This window comes from Vicugna pacos, chromosome 20 (assembly GCF_048564905.1).
Source record: "Vicugna pacos chromosome 20, VicPac4, whole genome shotgun sequence".
Taxonomy (NCBI): domain Eukaryota; kingdom Metazoa; phylum Chordata; class Mammalia; order Artiodactyla; family Camelidae; genus Vicugna; species Vicugna pacos.
The window spans coordinates 25,774,411-25,788,429 of NC_133006.1; the positions used below are offsets into that span (position 1 = coordinate 25,774,411).

General features: G+C 35.8%; 2 protein-coding genes across 4 annotated transcripts in view; both read left to right on the top strand.

The window, feature by feature from the left end:
* LOC102527007 (olfactory receptor 2B2) overlaps positions 1–14,019 on the top strand; it is a 187,042-nt gene that overhangs the window by 60,590 nt on the left and 112,433 nt on the right. For all 3 annotated transcript variants that reach the window (XM_072945512.1, XM_072945511.1, XM_006215256.4), the window contains exon 2: positions 3,978–4,118. The gene's annotated coding sequence lies outside the window, so the exon portion shown is untranslated. The remainder of the gene's footprint in view (positions 1–3,977; positions 4,119–14,019) is intronic.
* On the top strand, positions 11,099–12,071 carry LOC116277798 (putative olfactory receptor 2B8). The gene has a single exon (XM_031672485.2). The coding sequence runs from the start codon at positions 11,133–11,135 to the stop codon at positions 12,069–12,071; it is 939 nt and encodes a 312-aa protein (XP_031528345.1). The 5' UTR covers positions 11,099–11,132.

Consider the following 14,019-nt stretch of genomic DNA (forward strand, 5'->3'; position numbering starts at 1 on the left):
ATGGTGTCCCCGGAAGACAGGCATTTAATCTTTGTTTTTAACATGGATATTCTTAATTTCTGGTCAGGGAGTCCTTTTCTTAACATTAAAGCAGATATACCATGTATGTTTGGTAGGCAACAAATAGTCTGTTTTAGTTAGCATAAGAATCAATTTAATTCATGTGTAGGCCGAATGATTTCCCTATATGTCAACATGTGAAATTTTCTTTTATCAGTGCCCCATGAGTCATCCAAAATTTCCTCTGACAACTCTCAAGGGAATTTCTTTACTTCATTCCCTTTTAAAAGTGAGTGTTCAAAATCGAACTTCATGGATTCATTTCAACTTCCACATATGCTGATTCAGTGTTCCTGGAGCATCTGCTTTATATTTATTATTTTTAAAAGCCCCACATTTTACCATTTTCTAAGAATTCCTAGAAGGATACCATAAATTATTGCATTTTGATCATGACTCTATTAAAAATTCAGTGGGTTGACTATGCCAGAGCTTTTTCAGAGAAGTAGGTGAGGGTATTGTGGGAAAAACAGACTTTAATCTTGAAGAAAGTCTTGTTACATTAATCCTGATAAAGCCATTCAGATATTAGGTCCCACATTATGTAGCATCATTTCGGAGAAGGTTGTACTTAGGACTACTGAGTGAAGGGTGTGATGCACTGTTGCAAGTGACGATGGTAGCCCTTGGCTGGTAATAACACCAGGTAGTGCTTATGTATAATTTTGTACATAGCAGGGGAAACACTGATGTAAGGTATGAAAGTTGGTTATTTTAAGTTTATGAGCCATGTAGTTCCTTTTTAAAAATGACTTTTGAGGACTTATATCTGAATAGTAGATGACTCAAGTCCTATTTTATATTCTACATATTTTACTTACTTTAATGCAGCAAAAGTTTCAAAGGGTAATATATGTTTAGATTACTCTCTTGACACCATTTTATAATCTGTTTCAGGCATCAATTCGTCAATTTTAAAATGTAGATAATTTACAATTGTTGAATATCAATTGGACATCTCAGTTTAAAGCCATTTGAACGCATCATCATTGCATTGTTTTCACATTTATAGAATTAGCAAAAGATGATATGTAAAACATAATTGAGGACATAAGGAATTTAACAATGATTTCACGAAGTAAAATTATAGTGATTAAAGGAGCTCCTCAAGGTTCTCTCCTTTTTGGAGTGAGAGGTGCTTGGTAGCTACCTATGTTTTCTGCAGGATTAAAAGAAATCAGACTCAGTTAAAAAGAGATTGGAACTGTTCTTGTTTAGAAAGTGTATGTGGTATGGCCTTTAAAGCCAAGCTACTACTAATGCTATGAGTACTGTCTAGAGTCACATTACCTGACTTTTAAGTTTGTTCCTTTTCCTAGATTTTTCACCCTTGAAGTCTAGAATGTCTATCTGAATTATTTTCTAATTTCGCTTTCTTGGTCAATATTATTTAGCTCATTGACTTGTCATTTTTGTATACTACTGTGATTTGTGAGAATTATGGACAACATACACGTGCTTTATTAAAGCTTCATCATAGGTACACAAAAAGGATTCTCCTCTCAAGAAAGAGGAAGTCAAATCTCAGCAATTAATGTTCTTCTTTAGGGCATTTTTAAAAATTCGCCACTTTGGAAATATTAAAGCCCAATTCTGTTTAGCCACTTGATGTGGCTGTTTGGATTAGTCAGCCCTTGGACCTCTTTTCTATTTGTTTCCCCATGGAAGATGATCAATCAGCACTTACTTTTTTTTGATGTAGTTAGTATTGATCCTGTGGTTATTTGTCTAATTAAATGACTCCCTGCTTACATAAATAGAAAAAACATGCATATGTTATAAACAAGCACATACATGTTGTTCCCATATATAGGAACATTCCTTAGCTTAAAATACCAATTTAAAAAGTAAACGTATCAGTCTTACTCAAGCAAACCCATATATGTTGGGAACATGAAAATGCTGTGGTTATTTTCTGCATTAATCAACCTTGTTGTGATGATGTTAGGCAATAAAATTAAACAGGAAAAACCAAGAACTTAAAAAAATAAGAGCTTCTTGGAAATGAAGGAACAACATATTTGTATTTGCATCAAATATGGTTATATAATTTAAAAATTAGAGCTATTAATGTTTCCCCCCCAAACAATTTATTCAACAAGCTTATGGATTATGGAATTATTATTCAAAATCAATAATTTTGACACATTCAAAGAAGAGTCTTTTGGAAAATATAGTGTGATAAAGATCGTGGTTATAATACTAACAAAGAAAACAGCAAGTAGGAAATCTGAATAGCATTTGTCATATATAGGAATTATTTAAGATGGCCGTCTGTAACCCCAGGCTTCCTAATAAATTTATTGTCTTGGTTATTATAAATGCCACCATGTTTTCTCACTTATAAAGGATACTCTTAATGCATGTAAGAGAACAGAGATTTTTCCACTTGGCCTACAGTTCCTGAAGGGACAGTATTTGTATTTCTCTTATAATCTTTGATGGTATGAAATGGGAACGTCTGGACAAAAGTTCCGGGCAGATATTGGAGCTCACAATGGATTAGAAACAAAACACTCACTTTGATTTTTGAAGAATAAATGTTCTTGGAAACCTCAGCAACTTAGTAAGTCTAAAATGCCTCAACATTTTAAAAAGTTTTAGGTTCACTGTGTACTTAATATTTCTGTAGGGCTGAGGCGTAAAGTAACTAGGGGAGAAAGAATAGTATATGGTATTCATAATAAAAGATTGGCTTGTTATCCATACAAAAACATACATACATTTATATGTACGTGCACAGTATTATGTAAATATTTGCCTATACATACAAAGTATGTTCTTTGGAGATTTATAGAAACCATTCTCTTCATGGTGAAGTAGGTGACAAGGAGTGAAATGCAAAGAATAAACATGTTGAAAGGAGATGGGAGAAAACAAGGGGGACGGGGGAGAAAGAAGAGGAGATAGAGGAGTTGAAGAAGGCAAAGATATCTGAAGAGGGAGCTCTAACTCAAACACCAATAGAAGATGGGTTGTTAACAAAATAAATTGAAACATGTATAGAAATAAAAATTAAATACAATGTAACTAAAGCACTTTACAATTCAAACTACTGAATAGAAATTTTTATTTGTATTTAAAAAATCAATTCCTTTTTAAAAATTATGTCTCCAGAGCTTAATTAATAACTAGAATTTTGTTCTCTCTGAGCAACATCTCTCATTTTCTCATCTCCCAGCCCCTGACAACCTACATTCTATTCTGTTTCTATCAATTTGGCTTTTTTAGATTTTACAAGGAGATTAAATTCTTGCTTAAACTGACACAGCTTCTAAGTGATGGGGCTAAGAGTGAACCTAAATATTCAGAGTCTGACGTTATGGTCCTTTCATAGTTCTTCTTCCCTAAAGAAGAACTATGAAATAGCTCTTTAAAACATTCCTTTTAATAAGCTCTCACTCTCACTAGGTAGAGACTAATGGTTACTAAAAGGTGGTAATCAACTTTTCTCAATGTTTTAGTCAACTTGCTGTACATTCAACGTTTTCCTCAGTGTGATTGTGAGCTTTGTGTTTATAACTGTCAAATTTAAGCTGTCATTAACTTACATAGTTTAACTAGATAAGAATGAAAGATTTAGTGTCAAAGTGAGTAAAGTAAAATGAATTTTCATTTCTGTTAAAACAAAAATTTCTGCTTGAAATTCAAACTATTTTATATTTTCTTGTATATACAGCAACGTGAACAATATTCATTCGTTGGTAAAATAATGAAATAAGATACAGTAAACCAAGTTTTGGAAGCTTTCTAATGCAAATGGGTGGGTGCATGTATATGCAAGTGCTCACTTCGGGTTAGGAGGGAGTGTGTGATGGAAATGTAGCTTGTGATCTCTGGGCTCTTTCCACATGTTTTGGGGTTATAGTGCTCCCAGTCATTTCCCCACAAGACTGACTATACCTGATTTTCTTTAGGTTCCAGAAAATGCCCACAAAGATGAAATAGATTGGGAGACTCTTTCAAGAACCTTACAGTATAATAGAGTGTCCATCTCCAGTCCATGGAAACTCTGCTTACATGGGAACCTCCAGAGTCACATCTTGCACAGGAGAGGGGTAAATGACTGACTGTTATATGGAATAGAAAGTGAGCAGATTTGTTGCTTGACTTATGGTGGAACTATAAATGTGTATATTCCGTATGTCCCATCTTTTGGGTAAGATGACCATGTATGTGAAAGTCCCTTCAAGAAGTGAATTATTTTTCAATATAGAGTAAACAACATGCTTGCTTTGTAGCCTGGCACTATATTGTATCTCTCTTGTAATTACTTCAATGCATTGTGAGATTTTTGATTTTGAGAATCCCTTTTCCCATCATTTTATTACCATTTTCCTTCTGTTTCACTTTCAGTGTATGTCTTTGTTCTCCATTTAACTGAAGTCCCGGTATATATCTAAAGTCTCACTGAGTTCCTGTTATTTCTCCTTCTAGATTTGTCTTCTGGATAATTCTCTGTTTTTCTGAGCCCTTTCTTTTCCACGTTCCCCATTTGGGCTCTTTATCTATTTATCAGTGGTACCTACAGATATCCAAAAGCATGGTAACTATACAGGGATGGTAGCATTTCTTAGGAAGTTTGCACATTTACTCCTACTTATCTCAGGTAGAGGACTAGTATTAAGGAAGAGAATCAGACAGCTCGAAATAACTCACAGACCAGAAATAGCCTTTGCAATAATGTACTGAATGATAGCAATTTATACATTTCAAATAAAAGTGTGTCCTCACTATTGTAGCTGTTCAGAGAGGATGGGGTCCTGGAACCTGGTGAAGATGTGTTCCTGTCCTATTATGCTGCCCTATAACATGGCCGTAATGTAGGTGTAACTGTCCTATGTGTGTTCCTTATGTCCTGTGGCTCTCTCTCTGCCTCTGTCTCTGTCCCTGTCTGTCTTTCTGTCTGTCAGTCTGCCTCTCTCTTTCTGTCTCTCTGTCCCTCTCTCGGTCTGACTTCTCTCTCCCTTTGTATAAACATACTCAATTTAAAGAGCAATTAAAAAGTGGATAGTCATGATATCGCCCTCCTTAACTCAAACCTGGACATTGCCTCTGACAGCCTCTACCTAATCGCGTCCCCTTTTCTCCTCCGTGATCTTAACTTTGTTATACTCAGCTTTTTGATGTTGTTTTTAGTGTTGGTTACAATTTTTGCCTATAACCACGGTTTTACCACTCCTGTTTGCATTCATAAATAGCAGTTTGTTTTACAACTTTATGTAGCGAGATTCATTATTTTGTGAGTTGCATCTTTTCTAAACATTTTTTTTGAGAAAGATAGCGTTTTGATTTGTTTAGCTGCATTTTGTTTATATTTGTTGTTATTCAGTCCTCTGTTGTATGAATAGTCCACAGTTTACCGGTTTTAGTGTCAATGGGCATTTGGATTGTTTTCAGGTTTTGATTAATACAAACAAAGCTGCTATGAGCATTCTTACACATATCTCTTGGGGCACATGACCAAGAACTACTTTAGTGAAGGACACTGTAGGTAGGAATGTGAAAATTGCAGGCAGCATTACTAGATAACAGCCAAATTATTATCCAAAGGGTGAACTGGAAAGAAAAGTATTAATAGCGGTCTGGATTCTGTGCCTCCTCTGGATGACGTAAGCAGCATTTGTCTTTACTAGACCTCCTTATAAATATTATGATGGGATTTAACTAGTAGGGAGATAACAGAATGTTCTAATCTAAGAATGTTTTCAAGAGATATGTCTCTAGGCTGAATATTACAAATAAACCTGGAATTCATGGATATATCAGGAAGAGTTGGCTATAGAATATAAATTAATCACAGAAGCTTTCTGTGCTTGCCTGACTAATGACATATGAAAAACAAGATGCTTCAAACCGAAATGACTTTCTCTGAGCTAGCATATACTGCTAACTAGCAATCACCTCTTACTGTGAAACAAAATGTGGTCCTACCTGGAAAAAGGGACTTTTGGGTTTTTTTTTGAGGCTGCATTCGGTGTTTAGTGCCAAAGCTTTCCAAAGCTTTTGCCTATATTGTCAATTAAAGATATATGCTTACAGGTAATTAACTGATTTTCAAAGTTGACTTCTACAAATATAATACCCATCAACTTCCTTCCATTTTACATTAGCAGTTTCTATAGTTCATGGTAACTATCTTGGTGAGCCAAAATCATGTGAAACTTAAATGCAGAGAGTAGTTGAATTTAAACAAACCATGTCAGTTTTGTTAAAAATTAAGAGTTTTTCTTTTCATTGTTTGAGAAAATAATTAGAAGTTTGGGGCATACACTGAAGAATGTTTACAGTGCTTGATTCTTTTTCCTTAGCCACAGTAAATGTTTGGTAGTAAATGTAGTGGTTGCCGCCCATTATATTCACCTTAAAGACTAGAATGTGCCCAATTATTAGCTCTATGATCCCGTAGAAGTTGGTTATGAATTACAGTAAGTGAAAAAGCATTTGCATATTTAAATTTAAAATGAAGTAGCTGAATGAATTCTTATTCATTTATTATATATTTGTATGTAAAAATTGTTTTTCCAAGTGTGAGAAAAAAATCTTAGGTGGTTGGTAAACATCTAAGTCATTCAAAGATGAGAGCTAACGTGACTGGGAATTCTAGGGAATATTCTGTCCTCTGTCAAATACATGGAATCACAACAAAGAGGACATTAGGTATCCTCTGGCATTCTTCTTGAGATTCTTTTCCCCTGAGGACTGGAATCTCTGGACAGCTTGGTGATATCAGCTAATTAACAGTAGAGGACAAACATTCTCCAGAAATTCGGTCAGGGCTGATTGTTTCTGTGTGCCAGCCCAATCACAGAGCAGTTTCATACCACCTTGTCCTGTTGCCCACAGGGATCTCTGTGTCATAGGGCCAGGTCATTGTATTCAGGAGATTTATACTGAGACTTTGGAATTGCCTTTGTTCATCTTCTTACCATCTGCACAGAATGCAGATCTTCAATATCATTTGGAGATGTCTGAGGTCATCATGAGAAAGCATCTTCTTGCTTAAGGAAAGTTTCAGAATAAGCAATGCTTACTTGCACTCACTCCACACAAGCTGCTGTCTGATTCTACATATCCAAGTTCTAATCCCCAGTACTATATTAAAGATAGTAACTTGGAAATGAGGTAGGGAAAGAGCTTAGGACCCATGGATAAGATGAATAAAGGTGGGTAGAATGGAACTTGGTCTCTGTGTTGCTTTAGGAATTAGCAAATTAGATTATTTTTCCATTGCAGTTATTCTTGAAACAAAACGCTAAGTTGGTTTGTGCATATGTCAGCTGGCAAAAGGAACAGAAATTCCTACAGAAATTTGCCAAATACAAGAAGTAAACTGAATTGTTCATTTTAGAGATCAACACTTTGTCCTAGATATTTCATTCTGTTTAGTTTGTTCATTATACCTCAGTAAGTACATATGAAAAATAATTTAAAAAAACATATTTAGCTGTAATAAAACATGTACTTGAGTAATAGAATGATAGTGTATATATGAATGTAGAAGTTTAAGACTCTAAGCTTCCACTTTTTCCCTTGGCAGCTTATTTTCTGTGAAAATAAAGAATATTTCTTAAAATGTATTGTCAGTATCTGTAGGTTCAAAATGAGGTACAAAAATATTTCCTCAAAGAGGTAAAAATAAACCTAAAATAAATAGGAAGTCTTCAGATTGCCAGGTTGACTGTTACGAGGAGGTTATTCATTTTATGACCATTCAATGCATTGTTATTTTGCATTTTTATTAATGAGAAATGATTCTTCAACTGAGTGCAAAGATCAGTTGAACAGGAAAAAGTTTGGAAGAGAAAAGGGAACCCGTTAGTTTAATTTGTGAATGAGGCAAATGAAAATTTTTCATGAGATTGCCCTGAGGTGAGAATATAATGGACGCTACTGGCCACTCTTCGATCCTTGCACACCCTTATGACTGGGCTCCGTAGGATGAATGCTTTTGGTGTCCCACTCAGATCTTTTTCACTGGCTGATGCAACCATCCAGACCGTCCCTGTTATGAGTATTGGCTGCTCTGTTCTCAGTCATGCTTTTCTTCAGAGTATTGTCCCCAGCTGAATGGGAGCCACACTGTCTCCTGAACCTGGTGGGGGCGGCCCGCAGCCACTAACAGACGCAAAAATCTGGGATATACAGAAGGCTGCCTTTGTGTCAAAGTAGCAGTAAACCTGATACAGCTCATGCTTGATAGCTGTGTTGTTCAATGTGGTAAGTAGCCACAAGTAGCTATGTAAATTTAAGTGAATTACAATTAAATGCAATTTAAAATTCAGTTCCTTAGCTACCACATTTCAAATGATTAGGTAGCAACATGGGGATAGTGGCTATTGTACTAGTCAGTGAAGACAATATTTTTATCATCACAGATAGTTCTATTGGAGAGCCCTATTCCAGCTTCCCATGGGATCAGGCTAACATCATTACGGTTGAGATCACATCCGCTCTTAGCACGCTTTTGGGTCTATTTTGGTTCCCTCATGCCCTTTTTCCTGAAAGCATGCCCTGAAAATACATGCAGTGGAATTCCTACGTTAACCTCTTCTTCCATAAAACCTGATCATTTCTAATACAGCAATAGATCCATGTTCCCCTCATTTATTCCTCCTCCATTGACATCAGGGGCCAGTCCTAATACAGGTCTGAGCTGAACTTACAGATGAGAGAGATGTGTTATTATGGCAGTGGTGTTTCCGTCATAGCACTGAGGCTGCAGAAGTTTTGCCAGCACTTTTTCAGGAATCATTGAGGAACTGGATAGAGCAGAATTGGTGTGTGAAAGATATCAGTGAGTGTTGTATATTTGAAATATCTTAAAAACAGACATTATCTTGAGATCACCTGTCTTGAAACTGTATGGTTTACATATCGAGTAGTTTTATTGAAAGACTCATTTTTCCACTAAAATTTTAATTATATGTGAATATTGTACAATTATTGTAATTGTAAACTATTTACTTCTACCACCTGATATGTGTCAGTACTAAGCATTTAACCTCTTTCATTTGATGCCTATTCTCGTGATTAATATAGTAACATTGTGTTCTTGTGAGATGTCATTTTCCATTATATTATTTTTTGTAATTGTTACACAGAATGTCATCTTTGTTTTATGAAATCTATTTTTAAAATATTACCTGTTCAAAATTTTTTCTACATGAATTCACTTAGCTTTTTTCAATATTTATTTTTGTATCCAAGTATTTATTTATATATATATGTATTTTCATTTATAACAAGACCTCACTATGTCAGTAGTATCATGCTGGTTCTCTAGGACACCATTCTTTGTTCTTGATGCTAGGATGAAAGTGTCTAATATTTGCAGTCATTATTATTTATGTAGTTTGTCTGATAATGGATCAATATTTCTTACTACAGTAAGTCAATTGATGCTTATGATGACATAGATGATGATTTCTAGGGAAATTACACAATTCTATAAATGTGGTAGGAAAGAAATGAAAATTTCTCATTAACTTGAGCCAAAAACTATTTGTTGTTTTGGAAGATTACCTTTGGTGATGGTGGAGACAACTTTAAGATAGATGGATGTTGAGTAGAAAAAAAGAAAGGGAGCAGTGTGACCCAGGTCAGCAGAATGTACTCCTGAGAATCAGTGGGATAATGCATCTTGCACCTAGACATTTCCCATATCTAATGTTACAAGCAGTAATAATTTTCTGGAATGTAGAAGAAAAAAAATTAAAGTAAGAAGAGAGAATATGGCATTAGTGTCCTCATTATGTCCCAGTGTGCTCTCTATGTGGATTGGAAATAATTATACAGAGACAACTACTTTCTTTATTCTGATTTAGTTGCCAAAGTAACTTTGCTTGGTAGTTTACTTTTCAACCTGCAATCATATTCAGCATTCTTTTCTGTTAATTTACACGTTATTCTCTAAAGCAGTAAATGGGTTGTACAACTTCATCTCATTTAAGAGTTTTTTTTAATTGAGGTCAATTGACTTTTATTATAATAACTTCAGGTATACGACATAGTGATTTTATATATTTAGAGTTTATACTCATATATAAAGTTATTATAAAATACTGGCTCTATTCCGTACACTGTACATTACATCCGTGTATCTTATTTATTGTATACCTAGTGGTTTTTGTTGATAGTGAATAATCCTACCTCCTTTAAGGTACCACGCAGTCTTGTTGTTGGTAATGTGTGAAAATAACATCAACAGAAAGAAAAGGTAAGTGCTGGTCACTGGATTTTGGACTACTGACTTCAACTGACTACATATAGCCAATGAATTTTTGGAGTTCTTGTTAAATTGGTATAGTAAGGTGAGGCATCTTGAGGGCAAGAATTAAGCACTGTAATTTACTGGTGGTATTTTCAGGCTCTGTCTGAGTATTTAATTGTTTTATTACCAAACAAAAAGACCAAGGTAGCATCGACAAATATAATATATTAGAGGAGTAGAGAGGCAATTCTCTCAAAATGTTTATGTGTAGCACTCTTAGTGATGTTTTGAATATGATTTAGTCCTTTGTATAAGTCCATTCTAGGTCATAAATTCCTATTACTAAATCAATTTTAGAGATTATCTTGTATTCTATTGCATGAGAAGTATATGCAAATGTAGTTGTGTAGAATTATGAGATTCATGTTTAAAGTAACCTTTCCTCCTATCTGAGTCTCTTTCATAGTTCATTGTTTCTGATTGCCCTTCCCTTTTTCTCCTATCCCCATTTTCTCTAAAATGTTCATATATTCACATAGCACCTTAAATCCTATTACACCCAATCTGAGAGAGGCCTTTTTATATGTATGATTGATGCAGACACAAGGTCCATTATTTGATTTTTCTTATTTTTAATGTCAATATTGCTATTTTTGATAATGTGGCCTAAATTGTTATGACACATGTCAATTTCAATAAGTACATTATTTACTCAAATAGTTGCACATAAATTCCATGGCCCTGCCTTTTAACATGATAAATTCATGTCCCCTCCCACTGTCCCCTGCTTTCTTTTTTAAGATACCTTTTAAAACTTGTTCAGTTCTTTGTCTTGACAGGAGCCATGTGCTAACAAAGGATGGAACAGAAAAATGGAAGTTCTTTCACCGGGTTTATCCTGCTAGGTTTCTCTGACAGGCCTCAACTGGAGCTAGTCCTCTTTGTGGTTCTTCTGGTTTTCTACACCTTCACTTTGCTGGGAAACTCAACCATCATTGCATTGTCCCATGTGGACCCACAACTTCACACCCCTATGTACTTTTTCCTCTCCAACCTAAGCTTCCTGGACCTGTGTTACACTACCAGTATTGTTCCCCAGTTCCTGGTTAATCTCAGTGGAGCAGACAAATCTATCTCCTTCGGTGGGTGTGTAGTTCAGCTGTTCATGTCTCTGGGGTTGGGAGGTACAGAATGCATTCTGTTAGCAGTAATGGCATTTGACCGCTATGCAGCTGTTTGCAGGCCCCTTCACTACACAGTGATCATGCACCCTCGTCTCTGTGCCCTGATGGCTTCTGCTTCATGGCTCGTTGGTTTTGCCAACTCCTTATTGCAGACAGTGCTCATCTTCCTTTTACCACTTTGTGGCAGAAATAAATTAGACCACTTCTTTTGTGAGGTCCCTCCTTTGCTCAATCTTGCCTGTGTTGACACCACTAGGAATGAGTCTGAGCTCTTCTTTGTCAGTGTCATCATTCTTTTCATACCTGTGGCATTAATCATATTCTCCTATGTTCAGATTGCCAGGGTAATCTTAAGAATAAAGTCTGCTGTAGGGCAGAGAAAAGCATTTGGGACATGTGGATCCCACCTGACCGTGGTCTCCCTGTTCTATGGCACAGCCATCTATGCTTATGCCCAGCCCAGGAACAACTACTCCCAGGATCAGGGCAAGGTCATAGCTCTCTTCTACACCATCATTTCCCCCATGATCAACCCCCTGATATACACACTGCGGAACAAGGATGTGAAGGCAGCAATGAAGAAGGTGTTTTGGAAGGACTCTGACTCCAGATGATGGTGGGTGGAAGACAGTTCAATGGAAGGACTCTGAATGCCTGAGGTCTTAAGATGTATATGTGTGTCCCCCATGTATCATCCAAAATTTTTTCTGACAGCTATTTTGGGAATTTCCTTACTTCGTCTTCTTACAAAAATGAGTGTTCAAAATCTAAGTTAATGGAGTCATTCCAACTTCTAGAGATGCTCATTCAGTATTTCCAGAGCATCTTAATTATATTTATTATTTTAAAAAACTCCACAGTTTTCTCTTATTTTCACTCCTATTTGAGAACATTATTCTATTTCTACTTCCAAAAAGACATGTGAGTCCATAACATGAAGGCACAGCCAAAATAATTCTGTGATTCGACAGAAACACTGTTAGGAATACTAACATATTATCATTTTCTAACAATTGCTAGGGGGATATCATTGATTTGTGCATTTGATCATGGTGCTATTACAAGGTACATGAGTTGACTGTATCAGTTTTTTTCATAGAAGTAGGTTTGGAAACTGTAGGAAAATAAACTTTAATGAAAAAGTTGCTACATTAATTCTAATAAAGCCATTGAGATATAAAGTCCCAACGGTACCCTCACCAGTGTGGCAGTCATATTACAAAACATTCATTTCGGAGAAGGCTGTACATTAGGACTCCCTGAGTGAAGGGTATGATGCACTGTTGCCAGTGACGATGGTAGCCCTTGGCTGGTAATAACAGCAGGTAGTGCTTATGTATAATATTGTGCATAGCAGGGGAAACACTGATGTAAGGTATGAAGGTTGGTTATTTATTTTTAAATTATTATTATTATTTGTTAAAACTTTTTTTTGAGTTGTAGTCATTTTACAATGCGTCAAATTCTAGTGTGGAGCACAATTTTTCAGTTATGCTGAACATACATATCTTCATTGTGACTTTTTTTTTTGATGTGAGCTACCACAAAATCTTGTATGTATTTCCCTGTGCTATGCCATATAATCTTGTTTATCTATTCTACATATGCCTGTCAGTATCTACAAAGTTTGAACTCCCAGTCTGTCCCTTCCCACCCAACCCCCCTTGGCAACCATAAGTTTATATTCCATGTCTGTGAGTCTGTTTCTGTTTTGTATTTATGTTCTTTTTTTGTTTTTAAGATTCCACATGTGAACAATCTCGTATGGTATTTTTCTTTACCTTTCTGGCTTACTCCACTTAGAATGACATTCTCCAGGAATATCCATGTTGCTGCAAATGGCATTATGTTGTCAGTTTTTCTGTCTGACTAGTATTCCATTGTGTAAATATACCACATCTTCTTTATCCAGTCATCTGTTGATGGACATTTAAGCTGTTTCCATGTCTTGGCTATTATAAATAGTACTGCTATGAACATTGGGGTGCTGGTGTCACTTTGAAGTAGGGTTCCTTCTGGATATATGCCCAGGAGCGGTTTTCCTGGGTCATATGGTAACTCTGTTCCTAGACTTTTGAGGAATCTCTGTACTGTTTTCCACAGTGGCTGCACCAAACTGCATTCCCATCAGCAGTGTAGGAGGGTTCCCTTTTCTCCACAGCCTCTCCAGCATTTGTCATTTGTGGATTGTTGAATGATGGCCATTCTGACTGGTGTGAAGTGATACTTCATTATAGTTTTGATTTGCATTTCTCTGATAATTAGAGATATTGAGCATTTTTTCATGTGCCTGTTGATCATTTGTATGTCTTTCTTGGAGAATTGCTTGTTTAGGTCTTCTGCCCATTTGGATTGGGTTTTTGTTTTTTTCTTCTTAAGTCATATGAGCTGCTTATATATTCTGGAGATGAAGCCTTTGTCAGTTTCATTTGCAAAAATTTTCTCCCATTCCGTAGGTTGTCTTTTTGTTTTACTTATGGTTTCCTTTCCTGTGCAGGAGCTTATAAGTTTCATTAGGTCCCATTTGTTTATTCTTGCTTTTATTTCTATTGCTTGGGTAGA

What these genes read in the sequence shown, in the direction of transcription:
- LOC116277798 (XM_031672485.2), top strand. Translation starts at nt 11,133, where the DNA reads ATGGAACAGAAAAATGGAAGTTCTTTCACCGGGTTTATCCTGCTAGGT.